Genomic DNA, 20,950 nt, shown 5'->3' with positions numbered 1-20,950 from the left:
TCGCGCTCTCTAGGTGCAAGTATTACTGCCAGCAGCGCGACTCCATCGTGATCTTGTTGCCGGATAGACAGCGGGGAACTCCATCCGACGGAACCGTGGTAATTAACAGTGACATATCAGTTACGTGAGTCTGGAATGTATTGTACCCGCACGCTTACCTGTGGCACAGCGCTGACAGTGCAATGCGGCAAGCGCGTTGCTGTACACGGTGAGCTGTCACTGGCTGGCGCCTGACGCCGCGCGTTCTTGTACGAAATATGCGAGTCATGTGACCGTGTTACAGGTGCCCAGAAAGGCAACCTAATACAATGGAATTAACCAACCTCCTCAAGTCATACAAGTCCTCCCCACTGTGTGCGCGTTGAACCGCGTCGGTTATCCGTCCTCTACGACCGCAAAGGATGCATGAGGTCATGGTGCTTCTTGCCATGAGCACAGCACAAAACTAGTGACACGGTACTCAAGACTGCCCCGGACTGCGGGGCGACTGGAGCGTTACCGCTAAGCACTAGGTGCCTCGGAACTGTCAAATGTCGTACGTGCGCCCTGCTTTTAACGGGAGAAGAGCGGCTCTAGCACATGTTTTGACCCCTGGTTCTCAGAAATGCCTTCTTACTCGGGCAAATCAGTGACTGCGCATCTTCCATTTCTCCACTTCTAGTATAGCGTTCTAACTGCGCTGTACTTTGTTTTTTATGTGTATTCGATTAGGGCGATTTGTCACACCAGCCTGTCGTCGCGGTAGCGGGCTGTCTCTGACCAAAGTCAACGTTTCCGCCGCCTTCCGTGCCGTGACCCCTCATACGTTATGCGGTCCCTGTAACGTGTAACTGTTACATAGTATATGGTTGTCGAAGACCGCGCTCCAGGTAGCAATGGAAATTCGAGCGCAATTGGTGATGTAGCTAGTGGACGTTTTCCCGGGTACTGGTAGAGTTCGTCAATTTGCAAAGTAAGTTTCGCGCCCCACACACGCATTCGGCTGCACTCCGTTGTCATATAAAAGGCTCGCGAGTTGTGGATTGCGGCTGCCCCTCACGGAACCGTTCAGGACCTTTTCCCTTCTCAGGCCGGCCTTCTTGATAGACGCTTGAAGTAAGGATTTCATTTACGCTCTCGCATATTGGAGACAAAGCAATGCTCTCTAAACGCCCACAATTCGCGCAAGATTCTCGCTGACGCTCCATTCTCGTAGATGATGACTCCGGCGATACCAAGCCTGACCATTCCGCGATCCGAGCTCTCGCAAGCTCTGTTCGATGAGCTGCGCACAGTCGTCAAAGGCCCCGTCTTCCGCCCTTCTGACCCCGAGTAAGTCGCCGATCCCCCTCCGCACATGTCCCTGCATCCGCCGATCCTCTCCCATCAATCTGATCTGCCCATCTGCCCATTTCCCGCCCCGCGCACCTGTCGCTAACACGACGCTCCGCTCTTCCAGGTTCGCTGAGCGATCGCGGACTTTCAATGGCAAGCTCGTCTGCTTCTCGCGCGCGCTTGTGTCCCCGCTCGACGCGCACGACGTCAGCGCCATTATCCGATTCTGTACAGAGCACGGCCTCTCACCCTCGGTCAAGGCTGCTGGGTATGCTACAGCCGGATGGTCAGTTGCCGGCGATGTGATCATCGACCTTGGTATGCTGCGTGAGTGCGACATCGAGCCGCCTCTATCTGAGGCCGAAGCAGAAGCCCAAGGTGGGAAGGATTGGACGCGTCTGAGCGACATGCCACCTCCCGGGAGCAAAGGCAAAGGTCGCGCAGGCGGGCGCCAGGGCAACAAAGACGGCGTTGTGGGTACGTTAGTTGTCGGAACCACGCAGACGTCCCCCGCAGACGTCCCCTCTACGACGGCTGCTGCGGAGCCTGCATCAATGGCGGGTACGAAACGGCGTCGCGCAAACAGCGAAGAGGCCGAAGGTGACGACCTGCCGAAGCTGGAGGCAACACAGGAGAAACGCAACCTTCTGCGGTCTTACGATGGGGCGTCCGAGAGTCTTGCATCCTTCCTGCGCGGCCCGCCGCTCGAGCCCGAAGAGGGAGAAGAGCCTAGAAAGCCACCGGCCAACAGGCGACGCATCGATTCTGCTGAGGACATGTCGACCCCAACCGCCTCGTTGGATGGCGAAGCACACAAGGCAAAGGTTCCAAGGCTCGGTGATAGCGACGACCGTACTCCTAGCGTTAGCTCTGGTTCGATGGCCAGCACTGCGCCTGCTGTAAGGGCGGAAACGTCCACGTCCCCTGCACAGGCCGCCTCCTCGGCCCAGGAGCCATTCGGCTACATGACCTCGGACGCGCCATCAGAACCACGCGCTCCCATGTACAGCGGCTCGAACCCGTTCGCGACAGGCCCCTCGTCAATTATCGCGCCACCAGGTATGCTCCGTGGCTTCCCCATGATGGGTTCCAGTAGCTGGACGCCCCCGCCGTCGGCCTCCCTGGGCTCCCAAGGCGTGCGCAGCGCCGGCGTCGGTCCTAGCATGTTTTCGCACACTTCCTTCGCTTCCGGCTCTATGTTCCCGCCGGCGCCTTCGTTCATGGGCATGCCGATGCCAATGGGAATGGGAATGTCCTCCTTTGGCCTGCCACTTGGCCAGATGATGCCCCGCATGGCGCCCGCGCAGCCGGTGCACAAGCATGCGTACATCACCCTCGGGGCCGGCATGCGCCAGAAGGAAGTGGACATGTACACCGCAGAGCACCCGCTGGAAGGCATCAGCCCTGTGACAGGCTCGAGAGAAGACGGCATTGTGCCCTATCACTTCCCCTCGTACGTTGCAGCCTCGGCCTGAGTACAGATCCTTGCGCTAACTTTGTCGCAATAGTTCGGCCCACCCTGTTGGCTCGTCCATATTGCTACTGGCTGGTTTCGGCTTCATCAGCCGGATGCACGGACTTAGCATCGACAATCTGGTCGAAGTTGAGATGGTGATGGCCGATGGGCGTATCGTGGTTGTAAACCAAGATGATGACCCAGGTGGGAGTTGACCAGTATTACAGCGCTGGTTCTATGATACTCAATCGTTCACGTTGTAGATCTTTGGTGGGCGGTTCGCGGTGCTGGGCCCGCGTTCGGAATCGCTACTCGCTACAAAGTCAGGGCTTTCCCAGTCCCGGTGGTATTCGCTGGCAACTTGGTCTAGTACGTCCTTCACCAAACTGTGATGTAGTGACGCTCATGCCCGCCCCTACAGCCGCTTCCACCGTGCTACTGCCCCCTCGCTCATCAAGCATTTCCGCGACTGCGTCAAGAATGCGCCCCGCGAGTTATACGCGAACGTCCTGCTGACGGCGGGGCCCGAAGACAAGGATTCGCTGGTCGTCATCCAGATGTGCTATGTCGGGCCGAAAGAAAAGGGTATTGAATACCTCAACGCGATCTCCAGCTGGGATGGCGAGCGCTGCTTGCTCAACGAGGTAAACGAGAAGAGCTACCTCAACCAGCAGGACAGCGTAGCGCAGATTCTGCGAGGAAAAGGCACGTTTTGATGCCTGTATGTCCCAGGCCTTGGACGCTACTGAGATATTCATATTCCCCTGTAGCTGGAAGGCAGTGGTTTATCCGCTCGTCCCTGATTCACTCGTTGCCGGATGAGGTAGTCAACAAGACCGTCATCCAATTCGCCAACACGCCGATCGGCTGCAGTACGTCACTCGGTCCACGATCTGCAAATCGTCTGTAGCGATACTAACGATGGCGTCATATCCTTTTAGCGTGGCTTTTCGAGCTGTCAGGAGGCGCAATCGGTGACTTCGAAGACACGTGTCTCCCGAAAGAACAGCGAGATGCGACATGGACTGTCGCCGCACTGCACCAATGGGAGATGGGAATCGACGATCCTCGCTGCATCACATCTGCTGAAGACGTGCGTTTCTGTCTGCCCTCATCGTCGGTATGTCAGGGTCTAACAATATATAACAGTGGATTGACGGCGTCATCGGCACCGTCGCACTGGGAGGGCCTTATCCATCCGTAAGCAGCAACCAGGTTGGCTATGTGATTGTGTGACTCACGATAGCTTGCAGTTCTTGGCACGACATGAGCCTCCTCCCCGGACAATGGCATGCTTTGGCAAAAACTGGTCGCGCCTCGCCGAGTTGAAGCGCAGGTACGACCCACAATGTCTCTTCAAGAATAACTTCTGGCCGGTAGACGCGAAGGGGGAACCGATTGAGCTCCTCTCCAACGAACCGCCGTCGCCTCAGTGAGGTTCAGACAGATGCGATACGCCGAAGAACCGGACTTCATCATGATGCATGAAACACTGTAAACTAAATTTGCTCTAATATACGGATCGTGCTGCTACAACAACGATAGATGTGCTAAGGATATGCAGAATGCAACGTACAACAATGAGAGCATCTACCAGGTATACGGAGACAAGGTGTACAATGAGGGGAATATTGGTATGCTCCACGTAATGCAGTATCCAGCAAAATAAATAAATCTCAACTAGTCCGCCGGTACAAGGAAACTTGCTAATGCCCATCCAACGCTGTCTGCACCGTCCCTTACGAGTAGGAGACAGTCCTCACCATCGTCAACCTGCAAGGGAAGATTTCGGTGTATGGACGGATGTCCAGCCTCCTGTAAAACATCGTAGACATCCCCGGGACGCAGGTGGAAGAAAGGAAGGCCACGATATGATACGTCATATGGTGGCTCGCATGCGTGGACCACCTGACACCTATACATTGCGGGTATTCTCAACCCACCGGTGCTTGGTCTGCCGCACTGCCTGCTCGACGACCCATTCTGGAACGTCGATGTGTTCGGAGACGGCAACGGTGACGGGGTCATGCCAATAGGGAGAGAGGGTGAACGTTGATGTCGCGATGATGCGGAAGAAGGACGGAGAGTTTCCGTCAACCGCCGCTTGAACGATGGTTTTCGCGAAGGCCGCCCTCGATCATCGTCATCATAGACATCTCCCTGCAGAGCGACGGATATTTCCGCATGATGAGGGACCCTCATGCGGGTGATCTCAGCGTGATCGAGGTCGAGCATGCGACCTTGAGACTGGGTCTTCTGGAGGGGTAAAGGTGACGGAATCGGCATGCTTTTCGTCCTCGTATATGTCTGCTTCTGCGGCAACTGTCGGGGAGGTGTCGTAGGTGCACGTGGGGCGTATTCCATAATTTCGAGTTCGGCGCTATTAATACCGTGACTGGGATTGCGTTTCGTCGACTTCGTCGACTTAACGGACTTCCCTGACTTCTTGGAGTGTAGGCTCTCGTTAGAGGGTCGTCGTTCCAGAGCCCGGCTCTTCCCGACGTCCACTGAGCGAACACTGCGTGCCTTGCCGCTGACAGGCGTTTGAAGAGACAATGTCGAAGGCGAGCTGGATGGTTCGTACGGCGGATCGAGCGAAGTCAATATCGACGGCACAATCACGGTCGAGCTGGTTTCGCTCCAGCTGTCGTCGGAAGACTTCAGGCGAAGCTTGGACTTCTGCCGTGTCACGTCGAGTGCGTGCAACTTCTTCTCCGGTGGCCGGATAATATTGAGCCCAAGTATGTTGGTCTCGGCGTCCACGAAACGGCTGCCCCAGACCCGCACCGTCTCAACCGCACCCGCATTCATCTCGCCCTCTACCTTGAGACCATCCCATAGACCCATCCAGCGATCCCGTACCTGGCTCCAATATCGGGATTGTAGAAACTCGAAATGCTCCCAGCAGACTCCAACGCCTTTGTCGAGCAGCTTGATGTACTGAGGAAGTTCGGCAGCAAGCTGTCCACGAAGGGCAACATACGACTGCGACGCTTCCAAGAGCTGTGGAGGAGGCCGGGACTTCGCTACGTTGAGGTTTAACAAACCAAAGTGTAGCGGCTCGAGAGTGTTCATTGCTTCCAGTAACCGGAGCGGGGCCAACGTCGAGTCCACTAGTCTGGTGAGCTCGTCCAGTATCTTGCTCTTGACGTTGTCCTGTAGTTCGCGGCCCAATGACGGGAGCTCGTCCGTTACAACTTTGATGAACGCCTCGAACGCCTCCGAATCCCCCTGCGACACACCAATCACGCGGCCAAAACCTTTGCACCATCGGCTGAGGTCTTCTAGTGTAACCTGTGCCAGTCGTACCCATTCCGTCACCTCCTTGGCGAATTGGCGGGCAAACGCTTCACATCGCTTGACCTCCTCACCGAGCTTCTCAACGAGCTCGGCCTCCTGGTTCGCCTCGGACCCTTCCTTGGCATTCTGTAGCTTCGACCCGCTGCTGAAACTCTTCATTCGACCCAAACTTACTGATGCGGACACACCGACATTGAGTCCTTTTTTCTTCGGCTTCGGCTTCGGGTCGCTGTGCCGCTTATGCGGTGGACTCCCACCGAGAGGCGGCCCACTCAGCACTTCTTTCACGACCTCCCTGCGCCTGCGCCCCTCATTTACACCACGCGCCACCTCCTCCATCTTCTCCCGCGCCTGCTTTAGGTTTGCCTTGTCCAGGTGGCCATCTGGCGTCTCGACGATAATGGCACTCAGCAGGAGGGCATACTTGAGAAGACGTTGCACTGGCTTGATGAGGAGGGATGGAAGGTCCCAGGCATGCGTAAGGCTTGAGGCAAGCGAACGCGACTGCGCGAGGTAATTTGTGAGGGCCGGAGTCTTGGGCAGGTTGTTCAGGTGCTCCAACGCGCTCGCGTGCTTGGTGATATAGGCGAGATACAGCGGCTCCAGGGTGGGAATCTGCACACACGGTCAGACGCTGCAGGGTGGGATCGAAGACATCAACTTGCCATCTCGATGAACAGCGCTCCGATACGGTCCTCGCCTGACCCACCTTCAAGGATGGAACCTAGCGCTTCTTCGATTTGTTCCGTGAAGCGGTCTGAGAAGGCAGCAATGTCTGCCACGTTATTAAATATGATCCGGATGTCTTCCCGGGTCATGGGTGGTTCAGAACCACATATCGAGGACGCAGAGTCCAGAACATGGCTCGGGGCGTCGGAGGATGTGGACTGAGTACGTGAGGACGGGCCAGACGGTGGCGGCGTAGGGGGAGCAGCAAGGAAAGGCGCAGGTAAACCTGCCACGCAATGACTGAGCACATATGTGCGGAGAACAGTGACAGAGTACTCACCTGATGCGAGGGGGATGTGGACATCCCGTATAAGGGCTAAATCGGATGCATATGCACGTTCGGTGGAGAGTAGCTCCTCCAACGCGTGTACGCGTTTCGACACCGTCGGTCGCGGCTGCAAGAATGAGCCAGGACCCAGACTCGAACCGGATGCAGGGACCGACAAGGAGACGAATTCAGAGTTCACTGACAACGCATCCTCGAGCTCCTTCTGGTCGTTTTCGGGCTCTCTGTCGCGATCACGATCATCGTCGTTCACGGATACGGCCGAGATGGACGGATCTGGAGTGATGGGCAACGGCTTGTCGGGTGTTTGGGAACGAACCGAGCGACTTGATTTGGCACTAGCAGGCTGACTGGCTAGCAGACCAGAGAAGGATCCGAGACTGCGTGAGTGGGACAAAGGCATCTCGTCACAGTCGGGGCTAAGGTCGATTTGCTCGTGCTTAAGCAGCGACGCAGAAGCACGCCGCGTTTGGGGTGTGGGTCGGAGCGGCGAGCGGGGCGGCCTCGGTGGGGATATGGCGGCAAAGAGACTGGGGGAGGATGGAGGGGAAAAGGATGCACTATCAGACGTCTCCGTGTTGCTTGTACTAGAGGAGAGACGGAAAGAGGACGGCGGGCCTGTTATGCCCACGCGGCAAGAACGAGGCTCTGTGGAAGATGCATTCGCGAAGGAGGCGTCCTCGCCAGAAGAAGAAGCCATGTCCGTATGCGTGAAAGGACCCTGGCTGCTCTCTCCGTTGCAGCCGCCGTCACGCAAGCGCTCTGTAGATCCGCTGCTCTCCACCTTCCGCTCTTCGATAGTGCTTTCTTTGTCTTCAGCAGCAGAGGCAGACTCCAGAATGGAGGGAACAGGTGACATGTCAGGCTCGGAGGGTTTACTAGAGAAGCAAGGGGTAATGCTTACTTGTTCTGTGCAACCTCCTCAGATTCGTTCATACACGTGAACGTCGTGCTCTACGCAGGGAATGCGGTCCAGCACGTGTCCCCCGGCGGAGTACCCTTCCACGAGTAGGTGCGACAATGTGTCAAGTAAAGGAACGTTTGTAGGGCGGTAAATGATGAATGAATGGAGTCCGTGCTGCAGGCGGTTGGTGATGAGGCGCTAGGGCTAACTCGGCGAGGATAAACACCTATCCAGAATAGTCATGCCCAAAATAGGTTATTACCTCTGACTTATCGCGCAAAATTGCAGAGAATTCTGCCGTCGGAGCTGCAGCCATGACATACCTACGGATGTGCCCTCTGCTCGTGTTAGAATATCTCACTTGGAGTCAATTACGCGCGTATCAGAGAGTGCTGCGTCCACAGATGACGTCGGCGTCCAATGTGTTCCCCTGTGACCCCCTGAAACAGGAGTGTAGCTGGCCATGCTGCGATCATATGTATTCAATCCACGGCAAAGGCTATCGAACACGCCACGTACTCTAATTTATCTTCAGAATCCTTGCAATGTGAATGGAACAGCCTTCATCCGCTAGAAGGAGCTAGGTCCCTGCGGGAGTATCCACAGCTGGACTATCTGCCAGAGGGCTGAGGGGGTGGAGGTAGGAAGTAAAAGGTAACGCGGCATTTCCAACAATGCAACCCCTACTATTATACCTTGCTTGAAGAGAAGCATATGCTGAGTCTGAATATCCTGACACCAAAGAAGTCGGAAGTAGCTTATGCTACATTAGGTAGGCGGTCTTCCTTATTTGCACAGACCACTCAAAACCCGGTCAGGCCGCAACCAGCGCATTCAATCTCGCGAAATATTGGGGTTTGGGTGATTTATGAGCAGTTAAAAATATTTATCCTTTTGCCAAGGTCTATCTTCAGCGTATCGCCCGCTAGATTTTTCCACGAAGATATTTGTATAGGCATTCGGTGAAGATTACCAAGGCATCTTGTAGACGCTACTCTCTGTGGCACTGCCTGGTCTTCCGAACACCACCTCCGCCACCGGGCTTTTGCCGTCCTCAAATGTCATGACAATATTAAACAGTGTCTCGATACTCGCAAGGCCCCCACGTGCAACATCGGGAACGCAACAAATCGCTTGCGGCGCTCCCTCCGCGTCGGAAAACACGCGGCGCCGCAGCACCGTCGCATCGACCACCTGCCCTGCGGGGAGCTCGGAGCGCTGTGCTCCCACGAGGATTTCCTGACACAGCTCACGTGCGCGCGCCAGCCTGAGCGGCGACCCAGCGAGCCACGGCGGCTCGTCGACAAGCCTGTTCGCGAGGAAGTGGTTCGTGTGCACGACTAGTCCGTCCGCGTCTGCGCCGAGGTACACCCCGCCGCGCGGCGACAGCTCGAGTGAGCGAGCACCTGCGCTGTCCGCAATCAGGATATGTTGCGAAGACCCCGCGCCGCCGAGCGCCTCGATGGTAGATATGGCATCGGAGGCCGAGGGGGACTCCAGCGCGAGACGGAGTAGAATATGGATGGGAAGTAGCGTCGTCAATGTTGGTCGCGCGCGGATGGCGTTCAGGCATACCCCGACGGAGGACGAGTTGAAGCCTATCTTGCCGACGATTCCTGGCTGCAGATGAGATGAGACCGGATAGAAAATAAGATGATTGCAACGCGTACCTCGGTGACCATCCAAATGGTAGGTTTTCCTTGCTGTCTGATGGAGACCATGGCGAGGTTGGGGCCGACGGTCGTGCGCCAGTCCCAGTTCTGGGCCAAGATCTGTTTCTGGCTATTATTGTCTGTCGGGAGTCGCCATCCCAGCGCCGTGCACCCATCATCCCACTGGCCCAGAGCAATCTCGCTACGGCAGTTCAATGCGATAATGTCAAGCAGGCCGACGTCGGTGCTGCCCGTTCCGTCCGCTATCCCACGCATCTCCTCGAGTAGATCGGGTGCGAGCTGTTCGATCGTGGCGCTGAACTCCGCAGCAACATCTAAGACATGTTCCCACTCGAATTTGCATGTCTCAAGGAAAAGCGCACGATATATCACTAGTTGTGCAAGGATCTGCTCAGCCAGAAGACGGCCATGTGCAAGGCCGATCTGTGAGACAAATGGGTCAGCGATGCTCTGAGCCAGTACGCCCAGCCACATACTTCGTACGGGGATCCGCTCAAGATAATCCTGGGTACCTTGCCTTGCCAGTCCATGCTCGCCGTACCTACATGACTGTAAGCCAGCGCGGTATTATAAACCAATGTGATTTCTGGCACGGGACTTGATAGCTTATCGTCCCCTTTCCACGGCTGTAAGTTGGCGGAGGAACACGGCGTGAGGCGTCCCGAGGGTGTTGCATAATGGAGCTCGCAGGATTGAGCCCGAGAGCACCTGCTGTGGGACGGTTCTGCAAAGATGTATTGCCATATACTTTAGGTCATCTAAGGAAAAGGCGACTGCCCCTGATTTTTATCAAAAAGGTGATAAAATTGTTGAAAGTCGAAGACATCTGCATTAAGTTAGGAACGATAAAAGTACAAACGGGTTTCGTGCAAACCAGCCCGAATCAGATCGTCAACTTCAGAGAATCAGGATCTCAGATCGCGTTCTCACGTGACGTTAGTCTTGGCACCGCAGTCTTGCCGCGTCCATTCCGCTAGACGCCCGAGGGACCGTGTATGGGCACTGCCTCCTCACACTTGCGGTCCAACTCTGCTGGCATCTTCAGATTTCGTACACTTCTTAGCTTCGACTCGGATCTTGCGCATAACTAGCAATTGAGCATTTACTTGAGGGAGCTCTACCCAACGGACACTCTACACAGCTAGCTTTCTGTTGCAAGGGCTAGGCCCACCTCCGCATTCCACGTTCAACTCGAACAAACGCGCCATTAGACTTGCACACGAGCGAAAGGCGTGGTAACCTTGGTGAGTGCTCCGTAGGCTCATTTACTTCCTCACCCAACTTCATATGTAGTTAAGACTGCCTCCGACACACCATGAAACGCTCCCAGTCGCAGGAAATTGCATACATACCCACTGCCACGAGTAGTGCCTCTGCCCTCTCACGGCATGCTGTCTCAGCCCGTCCGGTTGCAGCGAGCAACCCTGGACGTCCTTTGTCTCCGCCTGCTTCCTCATACTTCTCTCCATTCTCTGGCGAACACAATGAAGAACCTCAGCCCGCCTCTTCGGAAGCGCAGACGCATTTTGCGTACAGTACATCCCTCGTTCGTCATCGTGAGAACTCGCTCGGCCTCCCGCTTCCAGTCACCTCCGCGGGCCTGATACAAAACTTTGGTGAGTTGAAGTCCGCAGCGGAGGCAGGAGGTGCAGCGGGCGTATGGCAGCGCACAGCAGACACTGTCAAGGCGTGGTTCACATTTGAACGGAGGGAGAAGGACGAGGGGTATGGCCGACTACCGACTTCAGCACAGAAGGAGGAGCAACGACAAACACCGTCCGAAGTGTATGCGCACCACACGGCCGAGGTACGTCCGATGTCCAATAACCTCACCTATGCGTGTTGGGTGAGCATAACCCGACGTTCGCACCTAGGACACACTAGCGCACTTTGGTGTCTCCCCAACTGTCGGCCTGCCTGCCGCTAGCATCTCTGGGCTACGTGAGACGCACGGATACAACGAGTTTGCGGTGTCTGCACCTGAGCCGCTTCTGGTCAAGTTCGCGAAGACTATTTACGAGAACCCGTTGATTTTATTGCTGTGCGGAAGCGCGACAGTAAGCGCGGTGATGGGGAATGTTGACGATGCAGTCAGTATCACCGTAGCGGTCTTGATCGTGTTGACCGGTGGGTATGCCGAGTGTGTCGGTTTCGATATGTACTAATGAACACCGCAGTTGGCTTCGTCCAAGAACAGCGCTCTGAGAAAAGCCTAGAAGCATTAAATAAGCTCGTCCCGCACCATTGCCATATCACCCGGTATGTCCACAACTTCCGCACAGCCTCATGTCCAGCCGTTCAACACCTTCCCCCTTAGTGACGGTCAACCGCTACATCTACTTGCGAACGAGCTCGTCCCAGGCGATATCGTCACATTAGCGACAGGCGACCGTGTCCCGGCCGATGTGCGTCTGCTGACCGCGGTAGACCTCGAAATAGACGAGAGCAGCCTTACGGGGGAAACAACCGCACGCCGGAAGGATGCAGAGCCGTGCCAGCCCGTGCGCGGACCCGCAGAGAGTGCCTTCGTGAACGGCATGCCGAGTGCAGGTGCGAATGGATACGCGAATATGAACGGCATGGGCAATGGGCATTCGCATGGTGAGCCGGTTGCGCTTGCCGACAGGACGTGCATTGCGTATATGGGCACACTGGTGCGGAATGGTGAGTACTGTATCCGTGCTATAAGGGACCAGCTGATGAAGCGCAGGCAGGGGCTCTGGTATTGTCATTGCTACCGGAACACAGACGGAGTTTGGGGTCATCTTTTCCATGATGCAAGACGTATGTGGCTTGACGGAAACATCAACGTATGCTGACATGCTCTATCGCATGCAATAGGTCGAGGAGAAACGTACGCCTCTGCAACTCAGCATGGACGAGCTTGCCAAGAAACTCTCCGCGATCTCATTTGCGATCATCGGTGTCATCTGCGTTATTGGCGTTTGCCAGCACCGCGCATGGCTAGACATGTTCACCATCGGAGGTGCGTGGGCCCGCAGACGGCGCCACCGACAAGGGCAAAACACTCGAGCTGACGCTGATGAAGCACAGTATCCCTCGCGGTTGCGGCGATACCTGAGGGGCTGCCAATCGTCACTACGGTGACACTCGCGTTGGGTGTGCTGAGAATGTCGAAACGCAAAGCGATCGTCAAGAAGCTTCACTCAGTCGAGAGCCTGGGTTCTGTGTCAGTCATCTGTTCTGATAAGACAGGTGCGTTCTGTATATCCTTGTAGCAGCTTTCGGCTCATTGAGCTGATGCCCTCTAGGAACTCTGACGAAAAATGAACAGACAGTAATGGAGATTTACGTCGTGGACGAGCCGGTCCATTGTGATCCCTCTGCGGCTGCACCTCCTGTTCACCAGCATACTGTAGCCGTCAAAAAAACCTTGGCGGTGGGTGCGCTTTGCAACAACGCTATACACAAGGAAGATGGCACGTTTGTCGGTCAGTCAACGGACGTGGCTTTGCTCAATGTGCTGTCGGTTTTCGGGCTTAGCGACCCACGTCAGGTGCGCCGATCATGGCTGTTCTGTTGCAACGATAGAATCTCAAATTCCGGCACACCCAGGAGTTCGCGCGGCAGTCAGAACTTGCATTCAGCTCCGAGCGCAAGTATATGGCTGTGAGCGGTATGCACGGCGCGTCGGCGAGCGTACCGAATGGCAAGGATTCGGGTCGGGAGATGTACTACATCAAGGGCTCGATCGACGCCATTCTGGAACGGTGCAAGTTCTACTACGTCTCCGACGATTCGACTCCGGCACTCGACGCGAACACCCGTGCCGTCATCCTGACACGCGCACAGTCGACGGCCTCACGCGGGTTGCGTGTGATTGCTGTTGCATATGGTTATGGCTCCGTAGAGTCTCAGAACGGGGTTGGCAGCGGACCGGGCACTCGTGCAGGAACACCTGTGCCCTCGAGCCTCGACAGGGAGCGACCAAAGAGCAACCTTGTCTTCGTCGGGTTCCAAGCGATGTTGGACCCGCCGAGGAAGGGCGTAGCGGACGCCATCGCGCTCTTGCACAGCGGTGGAGTACAAGTAGTGATGATCACTGGTGATGCAGAAGAGACAGCACTGTCCATCGCGCGTGCGCTTGGTTTGCGCGTAGGCGCTCGAGACCGCGGTGCTTGCCTGACGGGACAGGCCATCGACCGGATGACCAAAAGCCAGCTTATGGAGAGTGTAGGGGCGGTAAGCGTATTCGCCAGAACGACGCCCAAGCACAAGATGGCAATTGTGGAAGCCTTCCAGGCCAGAGGTGCAGTCGTAGCGATGACTGGTGACGGCGGTGCGCACCGCTCTTCCAAAGCTTTTTTCCTTGTCACTCACAGTTGGCTCGGATAGTTAATGACGCACCGGCGCTCAAGATGGCGGATATCGGTGTGTCTATGGGGAAGAGCGGCACCGATGTCGCAAAGGAGGCTGCAGACGTCATCCTTGTTGATGACAACTTTAACACAATCTTACCTGCCGTTGAGGAAGGTGCGTAGTAGCCTTTGTTTGCCGAGTCAAGGATGCTGATTGATATATCCCGCACTCATAGGAAAATCCATCTTCCATAATATCCAAAACTTCCTATCCTTCCAATTGAGTACAGCTGTCGCCGCTCTCACGCTGATCACGATGAGCACGATCTTTGGGCTGAGCAATCCACTCAACGCGATGCAGATTCTCTTCATTAACATTCTCATGGATGGTAAATACATGCGCTGTTCCCGGTAGACCGTTCTCTGACTCGCTCAACTGACACAGGTCCACCAAGTCAATCGTTAGGCGTCGACCCTATAGATCCCCAAGTAATGCGCCGACCACCAAGAAAAAAGGACGAGCCGATCATCAGCAGGCGACTCACATATCGCATATTGTTCTCTGCGACAGTGATCGTCGTAGGCACTATGTACATCTACCTCTACGCGCTCTCCGACGACAATATGTCACGACGAGAACAGACAATGGTCAGTTGCGCTTTTGACTGTGCACTTCATGCGTGAAGCTGACATTATAATTCAGACGTTCACCTGCTTCGTCTTCCTCGACCTCGTATCTGCTGTACAAAACCGCGGCTTGGGATGCGGACTACTACAAAACCCCATGCTCGTCACAACTGTGTCAACATCGTTCTTAGTGCAGTTAGGTCTCATATACCTGCCCTTCATGCAGAGTATCTTCCAGACCGAAGCCCTCAGCATGACAGATATATCGAGGTTGCTTCTCATTGCCGCAGTCTCCGCGGCATTGCATGAGGTGCGACGGAGATACGAGCGTTCTTTGAATGTGGATCTGTCGTATGCCACTTCTGCACAAGAGATGGCATAACATAGAATTATTTGGCAGTAGACTACATAATTTCTATCTTTATTACAGTTTCATTTCTGGATTCCCAAATCAAACCCGTGCGTAATTTCCATAAATCCCTCTGATGAACAGTGCAGTCTTTTGCATTGTCTCGGAGCGATCTAGTCGCAAGATGTACTGGCACTTGCTCTCGCGCGACGCGATCACCTGACCGTGTTTCATGCCAGGCGAACGGGTTAGGCCAAGCCTTACATGCAGCCCAGCGTCATACTCGACTGAAATATATTTAGTCTCTTCATAACTGCACGTTTTGAGGGGCACTCTGAGGAGTTGTAAAGTCCGTTAAAACCAAGAGTTTGGAGGGTTTCACGTAGAGGGCCTGAACGGACGTGTATCTGAAGGAAACCTCAAATGCACTACGTCATAAATGTGACACCATTTGCGAGTTGTACGAACAGAGGTATCTCGATTTGTTCTTTTCCGTTCCTAAGCTGAGCGCGTTCACGACTCCGACTCTTTCGAATCTGGCATTCCTCGATGACTTACTGGCTATATAGAACTCCGACCGCTAAATCGCACAAAGCGCCAAGCATGAGTCCGTCGCCCAAGTTTGCTGTCCGGCCTAGTTTGTCGTGGGTGATCAGATAGACTGCAGTAGAAGAGGAGCACGGAAGCCATAAATCATTTAGGGGCAACCGCCAACCACGCCCGCCTGTTGCAGAGCATCCAGCTCCTCATCTGACAATCCCAGCTCGCCGACAAGCACTTCCCGATTATGCTGGCCGAGCTCGGGGCCCGCCCACTTCGTCCCCTTCTCACACCCTTCCAGCACCGGTGCGACCCTCGTCATCTTCACGCTCCACCCATCCTCCTTGCCGACCCACACGTCCTCCACCGTTCCCCTCGCGAGCACCTGCGGGTTCTCCACAACCTCCTTCACGCTCGCCACGCGGCCGGTGGGCACGCCCACGGCCTGCAGCACCTCCTCGACCTCCTCCGCGGTGCGCTCGCGCGTCCACGCGGCGATTGCGGTCTCAATCTCCGCTTGTCGCGCGACACGGTGCTGATTGTGCGCGAACATTGGGCCGGTGAGGTCCGGTCGCCCGATGGCGGTCATCAGCCGGACGTACATCGAGTCGGCGTTAGCCCCCACGACGATGTACGAGGAAGGCGAGGTGGAGGACGGCTTGCAGGGGTAGGCGTTCGTCGGGACGATCCCAGTAATGGACGAGCCGGATGGTCCGCGAATCTAGTGCACTGTTCAGACCGACTGGAGTACTTGCAAATGGCATTCAGTACCTTTCCTTTGCGATCATATTCGGGAATTATGCCCTCCATGAGATTGAGCATGCTACAAGACGCGAGCTTAGTAAAACATACAATGCGCGGGTACTGTGTACCTTTCGAATATGCTGACATCGACCGTCTGCCCTCCCATCTGGCCTTTGGCTTCCTTAGCTTTCCTCGACAGCAGAGCTAGCACCTGAGACACAAAGAATGCTTAGTACATGCAGACTGAACAACGAAATATGGCCTGCGCACGGTGCCAAATGCTGCATGAAGCCCTGCGACCGAATCGCCAAGGCTGATGTTGGGGCGGACAGGCGCGCCAGACAGCATTCCCGTTTCCGGGTCAGGGTATCCATTGATAAAGCGAAATCCTGACTCGGCCTCGCAGACAGAAGCGTAGCCAGGTCGAGAAGCCCAGGGGCCCGTCTGCCCATACCCACTAACGCGAGTGAAAATGAGCGACGGGTTGTGAGGATGGAGGTCTGCAGGACCAAGGTTCCATTTTTCCAGCGCTGTATCACCATATCCCATTAGAATGGATCTCGCTGGCACGGCCTGTGTAGTCACGGCGCACTTCCTGGTTTGAAATTTTCCAGTAGGACGTCGCTCTTGATGGCGAGCTTCCGGACCAGCCTTCAGACGCGATGTTAGCGCGACGATCTCATGTGTAATGACTATGCAGGTGCGAATCTCACTGTCTTCCTTCCTCTTTACGCAAGTCAATTGTGATGCTTTTCTTGTTACGTCCGATGCTCCTCCACCAAGGGCTCACACCGTCAACATCGAGCTCCCGCCATACGCGCAAGGGGTCCCCCACGTTCGGCGGTTCGACCTTGATCACTTCTGCGCCAAAATGCCTGTGATGTTATCTTCACAGCATCGGTAAGTCTGCCTGGCCATCTCGACATACCCAAGTAGTTGGCCGCAGAACGGTCCCGCTATCACCTGTCCCAGCTCCAACACACGGACGCCCGACAACGGCAGGTCTGGCGAGATCTCAGCCGCGCCTGAGAGGTACCTGAGCCCATACGATTAGAAACGCAGTCGTCTCATCCAGAAATGCTGCTGCGACTCGCCTGCAAGGCCCTCTGTAAACACGACTGGCCGTCCGACCAGAATGCGCCAATTTCTCAAATTTGCAGTGCCTAAGCATCTCTGCGCCTAGCTCTCCGGCGCGCAGGACATCAAACAGCACGAACAATAGTATGGATATGGCCAAACTGGTTGCGGCCCGAAATGGGACACGAGTAGCACGAGTAGTCAAGAGACGCGTTCGACGCGTCAACGTCACGCGACAGGTGTTTGTTTGATGTTCAGGGTCTCCGCCATGAAGCAATCGTTTCTGCGAGTTCAGTACCAGTATCGAGAGCACGAATTGCACGTTGAGTGCAGTGCATAATCCCAAGGAGCAAGCCCGAAATTGTTGAGCGCACAGTCAATCTCAAACTGAGTCACAACGGTCGACTTTACATTCCAGAATCACACATTACAGCGCAACTCACAACCATAAGAATCCAGTTGGCGCTTCCAGTTCCAGCGAAGCCACCTGCTTCAAGTCCTTCCCTCCATCCACTCTCTCGAATACTTTCACCCCGCCCCCAAGCACTCCGCCAGCAATCAGCCAACACGCGTCCTCCCCGCCAAACCACATCCCGCGCAGATGCCGCAGCCCAGAACGCACCTCGTTCACCAGCTCAGGCTTCGCAGGATCCGCGAGCGAGAACACGGCGATCGTGTCTCCCTCGGGCGACGGGTCGTTGCGATTGGACACGTACAGGTACGGCGTAGGGGACGTCGCAACCAGGATCTCCGCTGCGAGCATGCTCGGTTCTGCCTCAAGCGGGGCGGGCGTACGCAGTGTAGGAACGCACGCGAGGAGCGTGGGCTCTTCGGGAGCGGGTGGCAGCTGATGTGCAGTGACCTCGTTCGTGAGCTCGAGGACAGTATAGAGAATATCATCTGTGCGTGCGCCTGAGAACGATCGGGATAAACACGGGACGGCGGGGACGTACTAAGTACCACAACATGCCGCGGCCCTCCTCCAGCCTTGTAGGCGACAACGCCGCTCGGAACCCACACGCCGCTAGCGTCCTTGACGAAGCGACGCGTCACGTCCGCACCAAGATCAGGGATGAGCAGCTCCGCGCGAGTGGGGTGCAGGAAGACCTGGTGCAGGTGCGACGCCTCCTGGCGCTCCTTGTTCGGGCCCGTGCCCGTGAACTTGAGCGTCGAGCTCTGTGACACCTGCAGGTGCGGCGGCTCTGGCGTCAAGGGGATGGTTGTGAACGTCCCGGAGGAGTACTGAAGCGAGGGTTGAAACAGAGTGACGTAAATTATAGCTACGAACTTACATTCCCTATGAGCAGTTCGGTGCCTACTGCGAGCAAGGTGCATGGGTCCGCGCCACCACTAGAGACTTCGCCGACCAGACTGCCCTTCCCCCCTTCGTCGTACCGCACAGCTACGACCTTTCCCTCCGCTTGCTCGAGACCCGCGAATACGAGCGATTTGTCAGTCGGATGAGGTGTGATCCATGATGGATGATACCCGACTGTTATTGACGAAACGAGCGAGATGCTCGAGGTGTCGGGGTCAAAGGAGACCGTGTAGATCTCATTCGCGTAGGACCCGACCAGAATGCGGTAGGGCATGGGCGGAGACAGCAAGGTGGACAATTCCTTCGAGCGTCGCTAGCATATCGATAACGATGCATCGAGAGATAGTCCAGCCCCTATAACAGTGTCATTGTCAAGTTGCTCACGACCTTCATCGACTGTCGGCATTGGATCCAAGTATTTCTTGGTAGCAGGACTCGACCGACATATTGCCGACAACCTTCCTACGAGTCTGTCATTGCAACATGGTCTAAGGTCAGAAGGACAGCTCGAGTGGCTCCAAAGCCAACCTGTATACTGTTGATAGATATCTGTTTTAACTTATTACACCAATTTGGATGGGTTGGCTCGATGTTAACGGCCCAGGCACGTTTCTGCCAATATGCTGTTGACCTGACTCGGACATGGCGAGTGTCGTAATCCGGGACTGTGACAAACCGGTAGCCACTAGGCTCCTCCCCGCCGTTGTTGGAGCTATAGAGGACTTCATCCTAATGGCGATGTCGATGTTTCATCATGTTCTGGCCTCATGGTGACAGCAAAGGTGCGGCGTGAGCTGGAGGGGATGGGGGAAACCCTGGCGTTAGCTGTAGGGCGCGGTGAATCTGGAATCGCTTCCTAATTTACCGTAAATTAGCAGTCAGTGTAGTATGGGGCCAGATTAACAAGTGCAATTGATGGCAAATTAACCTAAAGGCGTCTATTTGCTAATTAACGTTTAACAGCTTAAAGCGGTAAATCTCAGCATTGACCGTCAATTACCACGTATCCCAGTCCAGGTCCTCCATGCGGACTTCGACTGAGCTCGCGATGTTCGCTAACACCACGCGTTCCTGCCGTTCTTTCTAGGAGACCGCACTATCAGCCAAAATGTCCCGCAGGAATTCAGCAGTCAGATGAACAGACTTGTCGGCGAGGAACGCTCCCAGATTGACCTAGTTAGCCGGGGTTGGACGCGGAGCAGACAAGCCGCCGGTTGGGCGAGAAACTGCTACGCGGTCCACTCACGCGCAGATCGCCGTGCGTAACTGCTTAACGACAAAACAACCAAACCGGGTGAAGATGGATTATAGGATACAGCATCCATGTATGAGATAACACAGCAGACAACAATGAGGCAGTTTTTATTTTATTTTACGGAAACGATATAGCAAAGTACGAGCAAAGCTGCCTAGGGCGGGCCGGACGGCTGATAAAAAGGCGGTGACGCGCTTCTGAGGACGCGATCTCCTAGGGGAGCGTTTGGTGAGGTGGGCGTACAAGCGAAAGATGTGTGAGTGTGCAGACTGTACAGGTGGCTGAACCTTAAGATCAGATCTGTCACAGTCGCCACGAAAGGGGATGTGTTGGGCTGGGCCAAGGCGGGGAATGGTATTTCACTACATTCGTGAGGGTTGGCAATGGAACGCGGTTCAAATTCCCGTTTCCAGCACGCATCACATGGAACATGGTTGGGCGCCCCGGCGGGTTCGCCGCGCCACCGTCGTAGGGTCAGCGCGGCCTGAGTGTGCAACAAGTCGCTCGACTCAGGCAAATTTATGATACTGATCTGCTGAAGCACTTCTCGTAATAGTAAGATCAACTTCATAATGGGTGTGCGTGCTCGCCAATTGCCCTCTGTTTGATGCGCGCTGGGCTCCGTGTAATTATATATCATTCTGAGCCAGGCGCGCGTGAGCCACCAGAACCTGGGGTGTCCTCATCCCAGAAAAATTGTTAGATCGTGGGCACGATACAGACTATACAGGCTTCTGTTGTCGGTGACCCGGGCACACCTATCGCTGTGTCTGTCGCTTTTCCACCGGTGCCTCTCCGTCTGTCATGCCCATCCCAACCAGAGATGGTTCGTCAATATGCAGTTCCGTACGAGGTGTGGCCAGTGCGCACACCGCGTTGTCCGTTCCTTGCGGCAAATCGGGTGAGCTTGTGCGGCGAGTCGCGTCGGTTGCCCGACAGCAAGGTGCCCAGGGAGGGTGGTACCAGGACGGGCACCGCATGGATCACCCCGCGGCTCTAGGAAGCGGCCGCGGCACTAATACCAACGCCACACTCTCCCCACAGAACGAGAAGGTTCTC

At 55.5% G+C, this 20,950-nt stretch overlaps 6 protein-coding genes across 6 annotated transcripts; 2 read left to right on the top strand and 4 right to left on the bottom strand.

Moving 5' to 3' along the window:
- Nucleotides 1-1,198: 1,198 nt before the first annotated feature.
- POSPLADRAFT_1046933 (hypothetical protein) lies at nucleotides 1,199-4,206 on the top strand (the record flags this gene model as incomplete). The annotated part of the gene is made up of 10 exons (XM_024479160.1): nucleotides 1,199-1,311; nucleotides 1,439-1,791; nucleotides 1,831-2,767; nucleotides 2,823-2,974; nucleotides 3,034-3,139; nucleotides 3,192-3,479; nucleotides 3,503-3,642; nucleotides 3,712-3,890; nucleotides 3,920-3,970; nucleotides 4,024-4,206. 10 exons carry the CDS (start codon nucleotides 1,199-1,201, stop codon nucleotides 4,204-4,206), a joined length of 2,502 nt encoding a protein of 833 aa, XP_024338437.1.
- Nucleotides 4,207-4,252: 46 nt separating this feature from the next.
- POSPLADRAFT_1066230 (hypothetical protein) lies at nucleotides 4,253-8,454 on the bottom strand (the record flags this gene model as incomplete). The annotated part of the gene is made up of 4 exons (XM_024482051.1): nucleotides 4,253-6,685; nucleotides 6,931-7,025; nucleotides 7,080-7,888; nucleotides 8,351-8,454. The coding sequence occupies 4 exons, from the start codon at nucleotides 8,452-8,454 to the stop codon at nucleotides 4,451-4,453; spliced, it is 3,243 nt and encodes a 1,080-aa protein (XP_024338436.1). The 3' UTR covers nucleotides 4,253-4,450.
- Nucleotides 8,455-8,958: 504 nt separating this feature from the next.
- POSPLADRAFT_1144551 (hypothetical protein) lies at nucleotides 8,959-10,192 on the bottom strand (the record flags this gene model as incomplete). Its single annotated transcript, XM_024485708.1, has 3 exons — nucleotides 8,959-9,609; nucleotides 9,660-10,085; nucleotides 10,139-10,192. The coding sequence occupies 3 exons, from the start codon at nucleotides 10,190-10,192 to the stop codon at nucleotides 8,959-8,961; spliced, it is 1,131 nt and encodes a 376-aa protein (XP_024338435.1).
- An 858-nt stretch (nucleotides 10,193-11,050) lies between these two features.
- On the top strand, nucleotides 11,051-14,990 carry POSPLADRAFT_1046930 (hypothetical protein; the record flags this gene model as incomplete). The annotated part of the gene is made up of 14 exons (XM_024479159.1): nucleotides 11,051-11,092; nucleotides 11,537-11,789; nucleotides 11,840-11,921; nucleotides 11,980-12,182; nucleotides 12,213-12,326; nucleotides 12,373-12,446; nucleotides 12,504-12,648; nucleotides 12,717-12,878; nucleotides 12,935-13,179; nucleotides 13,239-13,962; nucleotides 14,019-14,156; nucleotides 14,218-14,370; nucleotides 14,427-14,629; nucleotides 14,685-14,990. 14 exons carry the CDS (start codon nucleotides 11,051-11,053, stop codon nucleotides 14,988-14,990), a joined length of 2,844 nt encoding a protein of 947 aa, XP_024338434.1.
- Nucleotides 14,991-15,654: 664 nt separating this feature from the next.
- POSPLADRAFT_1046929 (hypothetical protein) lies at nucleotides 15,655-17,412 on the bottom strand (the record flags this gene model as incomplete). The annotated part of the gene is made up of 8 exons (XM_024479158.1): nucleotides 15,655-16,218; nucleotides 16,269-16,320; nucleotides 16,370-16,452; nucleotides 16,512-16,771; nucleotides 16,834-16,892; nucleotides 16,955-17,116; nucleotides 17,170-17,255; nucleotides 17,278-17,412. The coding sequence occupies 8 exons, from the start codon at nucleotides 17,410-17,412 to the stop codon at nucleotides 15,655-15,657; spliced, it is 1,401 nt and encodes a 466-aa protein (XP_024338433.1).
- A 295-nt stretch (nucleotides 17,413-17,707) lies between these two features.
- Nucleotides 17,708-18,912, bottom strand: POSPLADRAFT_1181699 (hypothetical protein; the record flags this gene model as incomplete). The annotated part of the gene is made up of 3 exons (XM_024488862.1): nucleotides 17,708-18,218; nucleotides 18,272-18,560; nucleotides 18,611-18,912. Coding segments are annotated over 3 exons (1,052 nt in total), but the record flags the coding sequence as incomplete, so codon positions are not given.
- Nucleotides 18,913-20,950: the final 2,038 nt, after the last annotated feature.

The sequence above is a fragment of the Postia placenta genome (genome assembly GCF_002117355.1).
Source record: "Postia placenta MAD-698-R-SB12 unplaced genomic scaffold POSPLAscaffold_8, whole genome shotgun sequence".
NCBI classification, from domain to species: Eukaryota; Fungi; Basidiomycota; class Agaricomycetes; order Polyporales; family Adustoporiaceae; genus Rhodonia; species Rhodonia placenta.
Note: the sequence above shows the minus strand (reverse complement) of the source record. Positions and strands in the feature narration are given on the sequence as shown.